Genomic DNA, 19,632 nt, shown 5'->3' with positions numbered 1-19,632 from the left:
GCGATAATGGAAAAAAATGCCGGCCATCTCAAACCCGGCGAAATCCAAGGCATTTGGTCATGGGAGGAGCCAGCTGAAACCTTTTGCTCAGTGTGTGGCAGCAGCCAAAAAAGCAAACAGGATGCTAGGAATTATTAGGAAAGAGATGGGAAATTTTGAAGCTTTTCTAATTCAACTATGTCTTTTTTGAGATAGGGCGACCAGAATTGAACGCAATACTCAAGGTAAGGTCACATTTTTATTTTCCATTCCTTTTTCTAAGAATACCAAACATTCTCTTTGCTTTCTTTGCCACCGCAGCACACTGAGCAGAGGGTTTGAAAGTATCATCAACGATGACTCCTAGATCCTTTTCCTGGTTGGTGACTCCTAACATGGCACCTTGCATCACGTAGCTATAGTTTGGGTTCCTCTTTCTCACATGCATCACTTTGCACTTGGTGCTCAGATTCTGTCATAGAATACGAGCGTTAAGGATAGTCTGGTTCTACACAGGCAACTAGAAGCCATAGAAAATCAAGTGAAGAATCAAGCACTTGTGAATTTTGAATTTCACTGTATGTTCCATGCTGTCACCAGATACTGTTTAGGCAATATCTCAAGGAAGTATTAGTGTTATCAGAATCTGACAAAATAATGATTTCCACTTATTATTTGCCAAACAAAAATGTGCAGGCTTCTCAGAGTGAAAGTGGGACTGCTACAATGGCATTGTCAATGTATCACTTTTACATTGCAGTATCCCCTCAGGTTCACTGTGGTTTGCAAAGAGAGAAAGATAGACAACATTGTAGAATTAATATAAAATAAAGCAAATAAATACAAATTAATAAGAAATCACTTGTCAAAATATTTTCAATTTCTTTTGAAATCTCAGATAGGTACTGTCCAATCTAATGGAAGAGAGTAAGGAATTCCACAATGATATTACTACAAACAGAAACCATGTATTAAAAATACACATGGTCCATTAGAATCTTAAAATTTGACTAAATTTTTAGAGATATCTCAAGACCAATTTTCAGAGCATGCCACTCTTCTGATATCCTTTATGTGTGAAAGACATAAGATTGCAGTTATGAAGTCTTATTTCAAGGAGAAAGATTACCTATTACAGATTTTTCCAGATGTGGTTACAGCCACACAGTGCCAGAAAGGTTTTCTTACAAATGTAGCCAAGAGTACTTGCAGTTGGTGCAAAAAGTTTTCTTGCAAGTTCTTAGTAACATTTCCTGGTTCAAATTACACTTTCTTTGATCCAAGTCAATGAGAGCATTTTTTGTTAGATACAAAAGCTGAATGATTATTTATGTATTACCTAAACTGTCAGATGGGGTCATTAGTTTATAAAGGGTCTAAATTTGATTAGGTGCCAATGTGAAAAGGTAGCTGCAGATTCCTTTTCTGATGTTACTATTTTCCTTTATTATCTCTTCTTTCTTCCCATTAATGTGAACTTGGTTCTTCTTGCTTGCTGTATTATGATGTAAGTTAAAAAAACAAACAAAAAACAAACAAACAAAAACCTCACTAGAGTAACCCAGTATCAACATACCTAATGTTTGTGCACATGGTATAACTAGTCACTAAATGCGGCAAGGATGTGCATAACTGATTTTGTGACTTATGCATGTAAATGGGAGCCCCTCCCATGCTCTTCCATTGATATACCCCCTTGCATTTACATGCTATCCCCTGGATTCTATATAGCGTGCCTAGAGATCTGCGCTGAAATTCAGTTGTATTCTATAACAATGCGCATAACTTAATTGGATTAACAAGCTAATTAGCATTGATAACAGCACTTAACAAACAATAATGAGCACTAATTGGCAATAATTCTAATTTATGTGCACAACTCGCTAAGCGTATTCTGTAATGCAGTGCGCCTAACTTCTAATGTGCGCAGGCAAAAAGGGACATGGTTATAGGCGGGAAAATGGGTGTTTTGTGGGTGTTCCAAAATTTACATGTGTAGTTATAGAATTATGGCTCCCAATGTATGTAAATGCAGGCGCTGGGATTTACTCCACATTTTCATTGGTGTAAATGGAGGCACGTAGTTCTAGGCGCTGAAATATCAACTAAACGTATTCTATATACCGTGCCTAAATCTAGGCACCATTTATCGAATATGCTTAGTTGGCAGTGTTTTCCATGTAGATTTTTTAGGTGCTATATATAGAATCTCCGCCTTTACCACTTATGCGTGCTGCTTAAGTGCCCTGTTGGCTCTTATATGCTTAAATACTGGTATTCTGTACATGGGCAGCACCATTTTAGATAGGTCAAATTGGTTGAATAGTAGGAGACAGAGGGTGTTGGTAAATGGAGCTTGCTCTGAAGAAAAGGATGTCGTCAGTGGAGTACCGCAGGGATCGGTCCTAGGGCCGGCTCTTTTTAACGTCTTTGCGAGCGATATTGTGGAAGGGCTGTCTGGTAAGGTTTGCCTCTTTGCGGATGATACTAAACTCTGCAACAGGGTGGACCCCCTGGAGGGTGTGAATGACATGAGGAAGGACCTAGCGAAGCTAGAGGAATGGACCGATATTTGGCAAAAAAGGTTTAATCCCAAAAAATGCAGGGTCATGCACTTGGGTCGCAAAAATCTGAGGGAACGGTACAGTATAGGGGGTGTAGTGCTTCAGTGTGCAAAGGAAGAGTGGGACTTGGGGGTGATTGTGTCTGATGACCTTAAAGCTTTCAAACAGGAAGAAAAAGCGACGGCCAAAGCCAGAAGGATGCTTGGGTGCATAAAGAGAGGCATGACCAGCAGGAAAAAGGAGGTGATAGTGCCGTTGTATAAGTCTCTGATGAGGCCTCATTTGGAGTACTGCATGCAGTTCTGGAGACCGCACCTATGGAAAGATATAAACAGGATGGAGTCAGTCCAGAGGGCGGCTACGAAATTAGTAAGTGGTCTTGAATGCAAAAATTATAGGGACAGGCTTATGAACCTCAACATTTATATGCTGGGAGAGAGGAGACATGATAGAAACATTTAAATATCTCAAGGGCATTTATGTACAGGAAGAGAGCCTTTTTCAAATGAAGGAGAGCTCTGGAATGAGGGGGCATATGACAAAGTTAAGAGGGAATAGGCTGGATGGCAAATTACGATCCAAGATGGCGACAGTCTGAACAGCCCAAACGGACGTGCTCTGTGTTGGATTATTTGTAGTAAATAATTAGCAGATTTTAGTACACACAGCTTCAGCTTTAGAAATGTTAATTTCTTTCTTCATCTCTCTCTCATTCACCCCTGAATAATTCACTGCTGAGTCACTTTAAAGTTGAAGTAACAAAACATCTGTTTACTCACAGTTTGTAGTTAGATTATAATCAGACAGGCTTATATATACATATTACTATACATTTGTATTATCAGCTCCTTCCATGTGCTTAGATGGTAATGGATGCTCACACCACCATAGATCCTCTCAGGTTAGGAGAGATCATGAGCTCCATGTGCTCCATGTGCTGTGTCTGCTGCATCTAACCCCCACAGGAAGTTACATAGCTGTGTGACCTCTCTAAGTAATTCACATCAGAGGTCACAGAGTAATCACAGAGAAATAATAGGTGACAGGCAATGCATGTAAAATACAATTACATTCCAACAAACCCCTTCTCATGCATAACTGTCATGCAATTATTTATTCATACAAAAGTCCAAGCTTTATACGCAGATCCTCAAAATGTTCTCTGGGTAACGGTTTGGTCATGATGTCAGCTGTCATCTCACTGGTGTGACAATAGTGTAGACTGATGACCCCTTCTTTCACCAACTCTCGCACGTTGTGGTATTTCGTTGCGATGTGCTTGGTGCGTGACTGAACCTTGTCATTCTGTGACAGTCGGATGCAGCTCTGATTATCTTCCATTATCTGGATTGGTCTCTTTTCAGCTATACCAAAATCCAGCATAAGTTTTTCAATCCACATCAGTTCTCTGCACGCTTCCGATACGGCCACGTATTCAGCTTCTGTAGAAGACAAACTCACAATACTTTGTTTATGACTGGCCCATGAAATTTGTACATTTCCATACATAAACACATATCCACTTGTGGATTTATAATCAGAATGATCCCCTGCCCAATCTGAATCACAGTAACATATTAGTTTTGGATTACTATTGGCTGAAATCTTTAATTTACAATCAATGGTACCCTTTAAATACCTTACCATCCTTTTAACTGCAGTCCAATCTGATTTGGTAGGTGAGCTGACCCTTCTGCTCAAAATTCCTACTGCATTTGCTATATCAGCCCTGTACGTGGTAGCTAGATATAAAAGCTTACCTATGGCTGATCTATATTGGATGTTATCTGGTAAAGGTTCTCTTACTGTTTCATCCTTCAGAAAATCAGTGATCATGGGAGTGCTTACAACTTGGGCATCTTGCATACCTAAACTTTCAATAAGCTCATTTATTTTCTGCTTCTGGCTTAGAAGATAAGAACCATCATTTTGTTTCTCAATTTCTATACCAAGATAGTATGACACATTACCAAGTTCTTTTATCTCAACATTGAGGTTTAAACACTTTACAATGTCCTTGTACTCTTGCTCACTTTTGCTTGCAATGAGCAGATCATCAACAAAAGCCAAAATGTATGCATATTGTCCATTTGTGCACCTAGTGTACAAGCATTTATCTGCTTCACCTTGCTTAAATCCTAAATTTGTCAATATTTCATGCAATTTATCATTCCAACATTTTGCACTTTGCTTTAATCCATAAAGACCTTTGTTTAATTTACACACTAGCTGTCTTTGTTTTGTATTTATGAAACCTGTTGGCTGTTCCATGTACAAGTCTTCAGTTATTTCTCCATGAAGAAACGCTGTTTTCACATCAATGTGTTTGACTTGCATGCCTTTTGAGACTGCAATGCTCAGAAGTGTTCTGATTGTCGTGTGTTTCACTACAGGTGCAAACACTTCATCAAAATCTTCTCCATATTTTTGAAGATATCCCTTTGCGACTAATCTGGCTTTATACCTTTCCACTTTTCCTTGTGCATTCCTTTTTAACTTGAATACCCATTTGCATCCTATAGCTTTCTTGCCAGGAGGTAATTTTGTAAGAATCCAAGTATTATTTTTATGCAATGCATCAATTTCTTCTTGTGCAGCTTTATGCCATTCAGCAGCTTCTTCTGCTGGCATTTTCTCAATCTCATCCCATGTTAAGGGCTCTTGAGCTTCTGCTGACTTTGTTAGGTAAGACAGTCTTGGGGGTGGAACACCTTTGTTTTCCCTGGATGAGCGTCTGACAACAGGTTGGTCTGACCTTTCCGCATCCTCTAAATCTGAGAGTCCTTCTCCAATTGATTCCCCTTCTCCAACTGTACTGTCTTCTTCAATGATCCTTTCTGTGTCTGCTTCCTCTGTCTGTTCCTCGTTAGATACAGATGAGTTGCTTTCAGACATCTGCCTTGGTATGGCATTTATATACACTGGCATGTCTATTATGGTTCTAGTTTCATATTCTGGATGATAAGGCTCATCTGGGATAATCCAGCCTTTATCAACCCTTTTGTTTTCATCAAAATATGTAACATGTCTTATGCCAACAATGCCAGTTTTCAGATTCAAAATTCTATATCCTTTGTGTCCTGGAGTATAGCCAACTAAAATGCCCCTTTCTGTTGTGGAATCCAGCTTATGCCTTCTTTGCTTTGGTACATGAGCATATGCTGTACTTCCAAATGTTCTTATGTGTGACAGGTTTGGCTTCCTACCATGCCATGTCTCATGTGGTGTGCGCTCCGCGCCTTTAGTTGGCATTCTGTTTTGTAGGTACACTGCTGTGAGAATGGCTTCCCCCCATAGTCTTTTAGGGAGATTGCTATCTGACAGCATACATCTGGTCATTTCCACAATTGACCTAAATTTTCTCTCTGCAACAGAATTTTGCTCTGGTGTATAAGCTACTGTTGTGATATGCTGAATGCCTTCTTGTTCTAGAAATGTGCGCATGCTTTGTGAAGTGAACTCACCACCATTGTCGGTCTGAAGAACCTTTGGTTTTCTTTCAAATTTATTGCTCACCATGGCTACGTATTTCTTCAGCATGTCTGTGACTTGACTTTTCTCTTTCAGCAAATAGGCCACACAATATCTAGAGAAATCATCCAAGAATATTAGCACAAATCTGTTATTTCCCAATGATGGGATATTAAACGGTCCACATAAGTCACTGTGTATTAAGTCCAGCACTTTATTACTCCTATTTCCTGTGTATGCAGGAAATGAGGGTCTCACACCTTTTTGAGTAACACAGTCTATGCATTTCTCCATTTTACCAGCATCTGCACTTATCTGAATGCCGGTGGCCAGTTGCTTACTGTAAAGATCCTGGATCACCTTAGAATCACGATGTCCCAGGCGGCGGTGCCAGATTTCCAGACTACATTTACCATCATTCTTCCTTACTTGCGCCATATGTGAGGCTTCACCTGAAATGTTCAGCTTATAAACATCATTATGCATAAAAGCTTCAGCATACACTTCATCATTTTTAGAGATTGTGCACTTACTTTTTTCAAAATGAATCACAAATCCCTTCTTATCTAATGTAGATACACTAAGCATATTGCAAACTGCTTGGGGAATATACAAGACATCACTTACAGGAATTTCTTTAACTTCATTAGACACTTTGCATTTTAAGAATCCAATACCTTTTGCTTGGATCTTAGCAGTCCCTGCGTTTGCAGTTTTAAGAATACCTTCCTCTGGACACATTTCCTGAAAGAAATCCTTACAATTGGTTAAATGGCATGTGCTCCCTGAATCCAAAATCCAAGTACTTTCATTTGAATTATTATTTACCATAGTCAAAGATTTTTCTGCCATTAGAAAGCCTTTGTGTTTATCTTTGTCCTTCATACATTTCCTGGTTTGAAAATTCTTTAGTTCCATTGGCTTAGGTGAGCTAGAGGGAGTGTTTTGTGTTTCCTTACACCATTTAGATACATGTCCCTCCTTTCCACATGAGTAGCAAATCAGCTTGCCCTTGGGTGGAGTTTTCCCATAGCTCCGCCTTCCTCTGTTCTTTGCCAAGAAATTTGTTTCATTTCTCTCTGACTTGCTTTGAGAACACATCTCCTCAGAATCATTTATTATGCATTCCTGCCTTAGTTTTGATGTTGCCTGTTCAAAAGATTGCCCTTCAATGGCCTCATTTACAGACCTAAAAACATCAAACTTCTTTGATAGTGAGGTAAAAAGAAATGCTCTTTTCAATGCATCACACATGGGAATTCCAGAAAGTTCTAGCTTTTGAAATGAAGACATAAGATGCATAATGTGATCATTACATTTACTTTTATCCCTTAATTTGGTTTCATTCAACTCTGCCAACCAAATTGGTTGCTGCTTTGCATATGTAGTTGCATACATAGTTCTCAGTTTATATAAAATGTCCTTTGGTGTATCTTTTCCCTCCACTAATATGGCTTGTTTCTCTGAGAGAGCTTCCAAAAGCATGCACTTCACATAATAGTTTGCATTGTCCCATTCAGCCATATTTTCAGCTGTTCTGTCTTGATCTAAGCATATATATAATCCTTTTGCTCGAAGGAGACATATGAATCTTAATTCCCATTGCTGATAATTAAACTCAGTTAATTTAGGCACCTTGAGAGAATAGAACAATGGTGAATTTCTTCCCTCAGCCATTTTCTTAGCCTTCTGTCTGCTGTGTGGGGGGAGAGAGAGACAGACTGAATCTTTCCTTTAAAACTTAAGAGAAAAATGTGGCCTTTTTTTCTGCCTGGTAATATTTCTCTTCTTTTTCAATTCCTGAGCCCTGGGCCCATAACCCTTTTGTTGGATTATTTGTAGTAAATAATTAGCAGATTTTAGTACACACAGCTTCAGCTTTAGAAATGTTAATTTCTTTCTTCATCTCTCTCTCATTCACCCCTGAATAATTCACTGCTGAGTCACTTTAAAGTTGAAGTAACAAAACATCTGTTTACTCACAGTTTGTAGTTAGATTATAATCAGACAGGCTTATATATACATATTACTATACATTTGTATTATCAGCTCCTTCCATGTGCTTAGATGGTAATGGATGCTCACACCACCATAGATCCTCTCAGGTTAGGAGAGATCATGAGCTCCATGTGCTCCATGTGCTGTGTCTGCTGCATCTAACCCCCACAGGAAGTTACATAGCTGTGTGACCTCTCTAAGTAATTCACATCAGAGGTCACAGAGTAATCACAGAGAAATAATAGGTGACAGGCAATGCATGTAAAATACAATTACATTCCAACACTCTGACTTGCTCCTGGGCGAACCTAGCGTGAACCTTACCCGAGTGCAGATGGGTAAGAGGAGAGGCAGAGTCCGAGAGGCCACCCTTGTCTCGGGCGGAATGCCCCAATCACGCCAGACAATGCTGGAACATTTCCGAGTTTCTTCCGATCCCGAATTGGCGTTGACTCCTTCTGTCGGAGCTGGCGCTGCGGCGCTAGATGGCAGTACAGACAGGGCTTCCCTGAGCCCCATCGAGCATGCAGCACCCTCTCAACCCGTAAGTGAAGCTTTCAATGCGAGCCCTGACGCCATGGCCTCTGGACGAGAACCAGGTCGACAGGGAAGGAGCCTGCACGAGCTGATAATGGGAGCACAAGCTGGTCCGGAGGTAACTGCTGCTCAGGTTTTGGAAAAAACTGTGAGTATCCTGGAACGAGCTTCTAAGACCCCCCTTCCAGATTGTTTAGTGGGAAAGATAGAAAAACCTGCTGTAGTGACACTGGAGTCACTGTGGGACTTAACTTCATTCACCCATTCTGCTTTGCAAAACTTAATTCAGAAAAATATGGAGACCATTAAAGTTCTTTCAGAGACTGCACTTAATCAGATTCAAACTAGTAGACTCCAGGCTTCCGAGGTTAAGAGGTTGTCGGAAAAAACTGAAAAACTTGAACTTGTGGGACAAACGTTAATTAAAGATAAAAACTATACGACGCCTGGAGTACTTGGAAAATCAATCCAAAAGACTGACTTTGCGGTTGATAAATTTTCCTAGGTCTCCCTTGGTCGTCCCAATCCAAATGGTTAGGAAATATTTAATGGAAATTCTGGGAATGCCAGAGAATTCGCTGCCGCCTATAACTCGGGCTTATTATATTCAAACTGATGGGAAACCATTGGAAAATTTACAACAAGGCGCAATGAATCTTACGGCATTCCTAGAGTCTTCTCTTGAGGTAATTACTCAAAGAACTACATTATTGGTAACTTTTGCGATGGAGATGGATAGGGACGCAGTTCTTAAACTTTCTTTGAGACACTTGGATTCTTTGTTTTTGGGTTCAAAGATTAGAGTTTTTCCTGATGTGGCTAGAGAAACTCAACAAAGACGTAAGATGTTTTTATCCTTACGTCCAAGAGTCATAGCTATAGGCGCAGATTTTCTTTTGAGATTTCCATGTGTGTGTAGAATAAAATTTCAGTCTAAGCAATATCAATTTTTTAACCCAAAACAGTTGGAGGATTTTGTATTAAGCAAAGAAGGGGTTAATGTACAAGTTTAGTCACATATGCAGTACTGTAAGACAGAGCAGAGTCAGCCATTCGGGAACTAAGCTGTTCTTTTGATATAATTATTTTGTGAACTTAATGTTTAAGATTTGACTTTTTATATCTCTTGGATCGATTACCTAAATTAGTGGGCGTTAGCTTGAAATATCTTTGTGATACATAATTTCTTTTTGTGTATTTGTATATTAATTTTCTGATTTGTGTATTATCACTCATATTAATACTATGAATGTTAAAATCATAAATAAAGAATTAAAAAAAAAAGAGGGAATAGGCTTAGGAGTAACCTAAGGAAGTATTATTTCACAGAAAGGGTGCTGGAGGCATGGAACGGCCTCCCGGTGGAAGTGGTGGAGTCGAGGACTTTTCCAGAATTTAAAAAGGCATGGGATAAGCATGTGGGATCACTTAGGAACAGGAAGAATTTGGGGTTACAGAGGATGGGCAGACTGGATGGGTCATATGGCAGTTATCTGCCGTCATGTTTCTGTGTTTCTATGTTTTCTATGTGAGTGAATATCGACCTAGAAGTGTAAATGGGCAAAAAGTAAGATATTTTATTTTACAAGAGCAGGGCTGAACATGTAGGTCCTATCTAAAAATTTTTATATCCCTGCCCCTGGGGAAAAAAAATGTTTAGATGAGGTGGGAAGCATGAAGGCAAAGGTACCAGCTATGTACAGAAGGATGAGTAATTTTAGTAGTCTAGATGGAGAGAGGGAATAAAGAGAGAAATGATGGACCCAGGGGAGGGCAGGAGGGAGGAAAGAAAGAGAGAGAGAGAAATGAGGAATCTGGGGTGGAAGGGAAGGTAGAAGAGATTCAGAACAAGCAAGGGAAGGAGGAGAGAGAGAAGGAGAGAAGTTGGACCTGAGGGAAGAAGGGAAGAAAAGATGCTTGACAATTGGAGGGAGGTAGAGAGAGAAAAAGAGATGTTGCACCACAGGGGTAGGGAGAGAAAGAAGAAAGGAAGAGATGTTGAAGAACAGGGGCAGGGAGAGAAAGAAGAGAGAGGGAGAGAGATGGTACAGGAAGATGCTAGAGGGTAGAGGGAAGAAACAGGAAGCAGTTGTTACAAGGATGGGAGGAAGGAGATGTTGGTCTACAAGAATGGATGGAGGGAGGGGAAAAACTGGGAATGGGGGAACTAGGTAGAAAAAAAAGATATGGAGGAAAGAGCTAAAAGGGAAAGAACCCTACTTATATAGGCAGCACTACAAATATTACATTGGGTCTAATAACACTGACAGATCTACTACTGATGAAACAGAACAAGTGGGACAGCTAAAGGCCTCTACACAGAATACTATACCTCAGTCTCATGAAAAGCACAGATAGACCCTCACTAGGTAAACATGTCACTTCGAAAATCAAAGGTTTGTGCATAGTTTTCCTCTCCCAACATAAGGATTCCCATAGAAGTGTCTCTTTTTCACATGGTTACTACTACTTAACATTTCTAGAGCGCTACTAGGGTTACACAGCGCTGTACAGTTTAACAAAGAAGGACAGTCCCTGCTCGAAGGAGCTTACAATCTAAAGGTTAGAAACATGAGGGCTATGGAACCAACACATACTTTAGCTGCATTTGTGGGAAGTTTTCACGCCTTTGAAAATTGTCTCCCTTGGCCTTACATGCATTACACAATGGTCTCTAATGTTTCTCATACCTCACACTAATACTATCTACTTTTGTCTCACCTAGAATGTAAACCCCACTGAACCCTGGAAATGGGATATTAGCGGTATACAAGAATTGAATTGAATTATTCTGTATAAATTCTTAATCATCTAAAAATCTTACTCCATAATACCATTCTTCTTATTGAAATGTGTACTGAAAACAGATTTTTACACTCCCTATGGGACACAGCTAGTGAGGTCCAATTAATGAGAACAGTTGTTGAATGGCGCTTTCGTCATGTCTCTAACCTGTTTTTATGTGTACAAGGTGTATAAATTATTTGCAAAAATGAGACCCCAAGGGTTTCCAAAATACTCAAACTTGAACTGAGATAAATTCATGAAAGAATACTAAATTATGTCAGCTGCAAAGGAAATGTGTAAAGAAGCTAATGAGCACCTTTGTGAAATCAACCAAATGCTTTACTTATAGTCTATCAGAAACACTTTCCCTCAAGGTATAGAGAAATCAATAAATCAAAGGACTCTGCCTTCTTAATCACATGCTATTTTCTAAGTGAAATAAAGTATCACTAATGGCAGAATTTGATATGATTTTGTTGCTTGGTCAGCCAAAACACTTTTGGGTCAATATACAAATCACTCATCTGAATAACAGTGCCTGCTACCTGGACAGGTACTGCTGACCGGGCTATCAGTGGTGTCCTTATAGACCCCCTCTGCACTGTGTGGACACTGCTGGGCAGAGCCAGAGCACTCCCATAACCTGTCTGGATAATGGCAATATTCAGGCTGCTATCCAGATAACCTATCTGGTTAACTTAGGTCAGCGAAGGCTGTCCAAAGCTATCCATACCAACGCTGACCACATCTGGCTATTCAGTATTGGCCAATATCTGGATTTTTTTTAAACTGCCAAAAGCCATATTTTTTAAAAAAAATGCTGATCTCAGTGGCTGAATATTGACCTGGCAGTGTTTGCATTTCATGAGTCATTACCCTGCACCAGAACTGCAATAAATCTGGTTAGTAGAATATATCCAAATGGTTTCAGTCTTGAAAAATGTACCCATTTCTTTTGAGGTTCAAATTAATTAGATCACACCAGCTAAAAACAAAACTTGGCACATCTAGTTATCTTTACTTTAAAAGATACAATACGTCTATTGGCTTCCTGTAAATAGAACTTGCTGGCATTTTACTGTAGGTGTACACAGGGATATTATGGTCCTAGAAAGAATTGTTCTCTCACTGAAACCTGTGTAAAGCCTGTTTTGCACATAGAAAATGGATTTTATAAAATTGGGTATATATATACACATATAAATTATGTGCACTGAAAGTGTGTATCTACTTTTATGCCATCTGCATGTAAGCATTCCCAAGGGCATAGTATAGGTGAAGCAGAAGCGAGGTTGCAATGTACATGCTTATTTTATATTTGCACATACATGCACACATTTACACCTTCATTGCAGCAGATGCTCAGTTATGTCTGCATTTGCACACTATCGATGCTAGATCTGGGAGGAGTAGCCTAATGGTTAAGGCAGTGGTGGGCTGAGAACTTGAACAATTAAGTTCAATTCCCACTGCTGCTCCTTGTAACCCTGGAGAAGTCACTTAGGGGGGGTCTTTTTCTAAAGTGCACTAGCGTTTTTAGCTCGTGCTAAAAATCAGCTGATGCTAAACACTGAGACGCCCATAAGTATATAATGGATGTCTCAGCGTTTAGCGCCAGCTGATTTTTAGTGCAAGCTAAAAATGCTAGCGCACCTTAGTAGAAGAGAAGATCCCCTTATTCCTCCATTGCACCAGGTACAAAAAACACCTTAGCCTGTGAGCCCGTAAGGGATGGAGAAATTACCTGCAAATACCCCAGGATTCCATATATGGTGCCTTAATTTCCACATGGATATTGAAGCGCATTCTATAAAAATGTGCGTAACTGAATTGGTTAACTAGTTAATCAATGCTGTTAATTGGATGTTATCAATTAGCAGCACTAATTGGTATTATGATTTATGTGCACAACTTGCTATATGCATTATATAACGTGGTGTGCCTAAATTCTAAGTCGTAAAGGTGAAAAAGGGGGCATGACCATAGGCATGGGCGTTTCTAAAATCTATGCACGATGTTATAGAATACACCTACTCTGCAACTAATTTAGGGGCCCTTTTTCTAAGCCACGTAAGCATCTACGCACGCCCAATGTGCGCCAAAATGGAGTTACCGCCCAGCTACCGCGTGGCTCTTGCAGTAATTTCATTTTTGGCATGCATCCAATACGTGCATCCAAAAAAATTCGTTTTTATTTTCGGACGTACGTATTGGGCACGCGCCAAGTGGCATTTTACGTACATAGGTCATTACCGCCCGGTTACTGTGTAAGACTTTACCGCTAGGTCAATGGCTGGCAGTAAGGTCTCAGACCCAAAATAGACGCACGGCAATTTTCATTTTGCCGCACATCCATTTTTGGTAAAATTTTTAAAAAGGCATTTTTGCAGGTGCACTGAAAAATGATTCTGCGTGCTCCCAAAACATGCGTCTACACTACCGCAGGCCATTTTTCAGTGCACCTTAGTAAAAGGACCCCTCAGGCATTGGGATTTATGCCAAGTAAAACATGAAATAAATGACCGCAACTACATTTGTTCATGTGGAGAGGCACTCGGCATTATTCTATACAATGTGCGGAAATTTAAGCCTATTCTATAAAATTTAGGTATACTTGAAAGAACAGCCTAGATGTATTTTCTTTCCACGAGAATTTTCAGGCACCATATATAGAATCTATCCCATAATGTGTCAATGTTCCTTCTTTAGGTGCCCTTTTACCAAGTTGCAGTAAAAGGACCCCTGTGGTGGCATCGGTGCAGGGGTTTGCCATGCACTGAGGCCCCCTTTTACCACAGTGGGTAAAAGGATTTTTTTTTAAATGGAAATGGCCATGTGGTAAGTTAAGCACTTGCAGCAAGCCATTTCCTGGGGGAACCCTTACCGCTTCCTAATCCAGTGGTAACCATGCAATGCACGGTGCTGCCCGATTACCACTGGGTAAGCCCCCGGCGCTAAAAAAATAACATTATTTTTTGAGCTCTGGAAATGGCATATGGCACACACCGGCACTACTGTGGCTTTGTTAAAGGGCCCCTAAGTGTTTTATATTAGAATTGTAAACTGCTCTGACTTGCACATGAGAAAGGGCAGTACATCAAAAAAGAAATAGTGGAATTAGAAAAGGTGCAGAGAAGGGCAACGAAAATGATAAAGGTGAAGTGACGACTTCCCTATGAGGAAAGGCTAAAGTGGCTAGGGCTCTTTAGCTTGGAGAAAAGTTGGCTGAGGGGAGATATGATAGAGGTCTAGAAAATAATAGTGGAGTGGAACGGGTAGATGTGAAGCGTCTGTTCATGCTTTCCAAAAGTACTAGGATTAGGGGGTATGCAATGAAGCTACAAAGTTTTAAATTTAAAATGAATCAGAGAAACTTTTTCTTTACTCAACGTGTAATTAAACTCTAGAATTCGTTGCCAGAGAATGTGATAAAGGCAGTTAGCTTAGCGGAGTTTTAAAAAGGTTTGGACGGCTTCCTAAAGGAAAAGTCCATACAGCATTATTAAAATGGACTTGGGGAAAATCCATTCCTTTTTTCTGGGATAAGCAGCATAAAATGTTTTGTACTTTTTTTGGGATCTTGCCAGGTATTTGTGACCTGGATTGGTCACTGTTGGAAACAGGATACTGGGCTTGATGGACCTTTGGTCTGTTCCAGTATAGCAATACTTGTGTACTTATGTACTTACGAAGCTTACTAATAAACATAAACAGCACTGAGTACATCTAGTATCACTATAGACATGATTACTAGTAATAGCTAGAAAACACACATGGAGGGGCATAATCGAACGAAAACGTCTATCTCCATGGGCATTTATCTCCGAGAACGGGTCCGTGAAGGGGCGGACCGAACCGTATTTTCGAAAAAAATACTTTATTCGACAATTTGTGAGCTGGGCGTTTTTGTTTTTCAGCGATAATGGAAAATGAAAGCGCCTAGCTCAAAAACGAATAAATCCAAGGCATTTGTTCGTGGGAGGGGCCAGGATTCGTAGTGCACTGGTCCCCCTCACATGCCAGGGTACCCTAGGGGGCACTTTAAAAAAAAAAAAAAAAGTTAAAGAGCTCCCAGGTGCATAGCACCCTTCCCTTGTGTGTTGAGCCCCCCAAATCCCCATCAAAACCCACTGCCCACAAGTCTACACCATTACTATAGCCCTAAGGGGTGAAGGGGGGCACCTACATGTGGGTAGTGGGTTTGGGGGGGTTGGACGACTAAGCATTAAGCAGCACAATTGTAACAGGTAGGGGGGGATGGGCCTGGGTCCACCTGCCTGAAGTCCACTGCACCCCCTAACAACTGCTCCAGGGACCTGCATACTGCTGCCAGGGAGGTGGGTATGACATTTGAGGGTGAAAATAAAAAGTTGTGAAACATCATTTTTTGTGGTGGGAGGGGGTTAGTGACCACTGGGGGAGTCAGGGGAGGTCATCCCCGATTATCTCCGGTGGTAATCTGGTCATTTAAGGCACTTTTTGGGGCCTTATTCGTGAAAAAACAGGGTCCAGGAAAAGTGCCCTAAATTCTAGCTACAAACGCATACTTTTTTTCCATTATCGGCGAAAGGCGCCCATCTCTGTTCGGGTGATAACCATGCCCCAGTCCCTCCTTCACCACGCCTCTGACACGCCCCCGTCAACTTTGTACGCTTCCGCGATGGAGTGCAGTTGAAAACGTCCAAGTTTGGCTTTCGATTATACCGCGTTATTCGTTTTTGTGAGATAAACGTCCATCTCCCGATTTAGGTCGGACTTGGGCGTTTTTCTCATTCGATTATAAACAGGATAAGCACCTATGTTGCCTTTATTCAATAGATGCCCTAATATAAAATCAGCCTTTATACTGTAGATGTGACAAACTCTTAACAATACAATAATTATAACACTGAACTGGTTGTGAAATCTTGAACTGACCACCAAGAGATTAAAAATAACAAAAACCATGCTTTTCAAATCCAATTAGAAAATAATTTGTCAATTCAAATGTCAATAAGAAAATGAATTACTGCAACCTCAGCCTAAACTATTAACAAAGACTTTTCTTCAGTAATGGACAGCATCTTCCAATTATCACTAGAATATTTTTAATAGGTCAGTAAATTTTGAAAATGTGCAGCTTTATAGCCTAATTTTCCTAAAAGACAGGCTAGAGATACATAGTCTGACTGAAACCCTTTCTATGGCAAAAAAAAAAAAGGGAATAGTCAGCCTTTTCTAAAGAATAAGTCTCGGACACATGGCTGCACATAAGAGGCCTGATTTATCAAAGATTTTCCCACGGGCAAAGGCTGGGAGAAACTTGATGAATAAAGGCAAATATCAGCAACACGCAAGCTTTGAATCAGCATAATAGTGAAAGACCCATTTATCAGAATATTAGTTCCTCCATTCAGTGCACCAGAGTTCATGTGTTCTCCCAGTTTCTCAGACAGAGGTAACTTGTAATACAAAGCAATGTAGTGACCCTTTCAAACTCTGCATCATTAGTTATGCTGAACAATAATAATATTGAAAAGGTAGAGGGAAGTAAAAAAAAAAAAAATACCTCTAAGGAAAATGAATGGTGATGTTAGAGTAAAGGTTCTACAAAACAGTAATACCCAATGGTATTTTATAAATAGTTTATTTTTGTTCCATCATATAAACCTTGGACTTATTATAAAAGGATCACAGACAGGGCAGTTTCTGCTTCTTTTTTTTCCCCCCCCCCTTCTCCGTGCTCTTGGAAAAAGCCCCACGGTTACACGTGCTGGTTTAATCGTCCTTCTCCACAATCACTTCTCCAAGAAGCACTTTCCTTCTCTGGCGCAGCATATGAAAGTAGAGTTGTGGAAACACTTGATTGACAAAGAAAGAACAAAGAAGTATATCAATGCATCAAGTAGCTCATGTGTTAAACAGAGCAACACTTCCCAATCCCTCTCCTGGAGGCCCACTTTTCCACAACTCTAATTAATTCTTAAGATTAATGCATGCAACAGACTTTCAATATATAAGTAGATTTATCCCATGCATATTCATTGCAGTAATCCTGAAAACAGGACTGGCTAGATGTTCTCCAGGAGAGGGCTGAGAAGCACTGAAACAAATGAAACACAGAGGCAAGGTCTCGTCCACTGCACAGAAAGATTAGTGACCAGCCTGTTTTCCCCGAAAACCCAAAGGGAGACGGGATCTGAAACTATCTAAGACCACTGGGGGCCTGAGATTTCATCATAATATTTATCGTGGATATCCTGAAAAGCAAAACCATGAACTGAACTGAGAAATTTTGCTGTATAAAAATCCAGGGCTGGCCCAAGGGTGCATGACACTTTTGGCAAATCTTCAGTCATACAGCCCCTACCCTCACTCTAGCATCTCTCTAATCCCCTAGGTACCCAGCATTCCCCTTCCATTCCTACCCACCACAGGTGGCTAACAACCATTTTTACCCTCTCTTCCCCACCAGGGGTGGCTCAAGGCCATAATCTTTTTCTCCCACCCTATAGTCCAGCATCTTCCCTTCTACTCCCTACCCCCAGGTAGCCAAGATCCCCCCACAAATGTAGCCAGCATTCCCCCTTCCCACCCACCCCAGGTGGCCAATAACCCTCTTTCCCCTCTCTATCCCCAACCCACAATGGTAGTTCAATGCCATACATTTCCCCTTCCAATAGTCCATCATCTCTCCTTCCCCTCCCTACCCACCATCCCTCAAATGTAGCCAGCATCCCTCCTCTCTACAAGGTGGTTAGTATCCTCCTTCCTTTCCTAGCCTCTCCAGGTGGTCAAGAACCCTCTTTCCCTTCTGTACCCTCACCCCAGTGACCAGTATCTTTACTTCCCCATCCTATCCAGGTGGCCTAGCTCTCCTTTTCTCTTCCCTAACCCTCCTGTCTAACATCTCCCCATCTCCTTCCCTTCCATACCCCCCCTGTAGTCCAGCACCTCCCTTTGTCTTCCATCCCCTTCTCTAGGGTCCCACATCTCCCCTCATCTCTCCTTCCATAGTCCTGGGACCAACATCTCCCGCCTCCTCCTCTTCTATCGCCACTATCATCCTGCCTCTTCTCGGTCTACTACAAAGGTACTCAGTGCTAGTGCAGGGTTTTCTACTAGAAGACCACACTCAAGAACTGATGGGTTCTGCCCTTCCCATGACACATTTCCTGTCGGGTGGAGGATGGAACACAGCAGCAGATGATCATGGGGCTCTACTGAATGTCCCCATGCTGGCCCAGGTACTGGCAGGAGAACAGCGGAAGCAGGGGGAAGAGAAGGGAAGAGAGAGATGATGCTGGCTAAGGGTTTGAAGGGAAAGGAAATGAGAGGATGCTTTCTTGATGCTCCGCCGCCACCCCACCACCACCATCACATGTTGCCATCCTAGGCAGATGCTTAGTCTGCCTAGTGGAAGGCCCAGCCCTCTATAAATGGCTCTCATGCTTCAGTGAAATGCCCTTATATCAAAGGGGATAGTTTCGTGGCATTTCTCTGTGAATTAACAGACATGAGGAGAAAAAAGATGCATTTTCCTAAACTGACAGGTTTTCTGTTTGGAGCATTACTACAGTATTCTGTGTATCTCTGCAGCAAGAATTAGAAGATAAAATCCCTCTCTTTTCTCCTTATGTGAAGCTCCTCACATGGGATAGGACAAGGAGCTATCAGAACAAATTACAGTATACATTGCAGGCCAGACTCATTATTAATTAAACGCACAACTTCAAAAAACTGTTTCATAATTGGCATGACAGTGCAAAATATCAATGACTTCTGGAGATGTGAAAACAAAGCAAACAAAGCAAACAGAAGTACTATGAAACATCCAATGTTTTCATTAAAAGTTTGCTGAAGCCTACACATAATCCTTAACATCCTGACACTTTTAGGAAAAACTGAATCAGCAAATCTGTGTGCTCAATTTTCTGTGAGTGAAGTCTCAATTTGCAACTGCATACAAGCCTGGAATGGATGGGACAATCTGATTGACCCATGACAGTGCTGAGTGCTGTAATGCGGGAAACTGAGATTTGATTTCCAAGTAGAAAGCTGCACAGGACCGGGGTTAGCGGGAATCCCTTCTAGGTCCATGTGACTCCTACAGGGATGGACACAGATCTTGTGGGGATGGAAGCAAGTCCTGCAGGGTTCCTGTGGAAATGTAGTGCCAGGCCAGCCTACTTATCCTTTCCTTGTGCCATGGCAATTATAATAGCACTAAAAAATTTCATGGATATGGTTGATAGCATTGAAATCCCCATAAGCACTGAGAGAATAAGTTATCAACATGGGCTACTGTTAAGTTCAA

At 40.9% G+C, this 19,632-nt stretch overlaps 1 protein-coding gene across 2 annotated transcripts in view; it reads right to left on the bottom strand.

Annotated features, from left to right (window-relative positions):
* Positions 1 to 16,886: 16,886 nt before the first annotated feature.
* HACD1 (3-hydroxyacyl-CoA dehydratase 1) overlaps positions 16,887 to 19,632 on the bottom strand; it is a 63,268-nt gene continuing 60,522 nt past the window's right edge. The window contains exon 7 of one of the 2 annotated variants that reach the window (XM_030189931.1): positions 16,887 to 17,176. In XM_030189931.1, coding sequence (XP_030045791.1) covers positions 17,094 to 17,176 — 83 coding nt within the window. In that variant the 3' untranslated portion in view covers positions 16,887 to 17,093. The remainder of the gene's footprint in view (positions 17,177 to 19,632) is intronic. The other variant, XM_030189930.1, reaches the window with a different exon arrangement.

Source organism: Microcaecilia unicolor, chromosome 1 (assembly GCF_901765095.1).
Source record: "Microcaecilia unicolor chromosome 1, aMicUni1.1, whole genome shotgun sequence".
Classification (NCBI taxonomy): Eukaryota; Metazoa; Chordata; class Amphibia; order Gymnophiona; family Siphonopidae; genus Microcaecilia; species Microcaecilia unicolor.
Note: the sequence above shows the minus strand (reverse complement) of the source record. Positions and strands in the feature narration are given on the sequence as shown.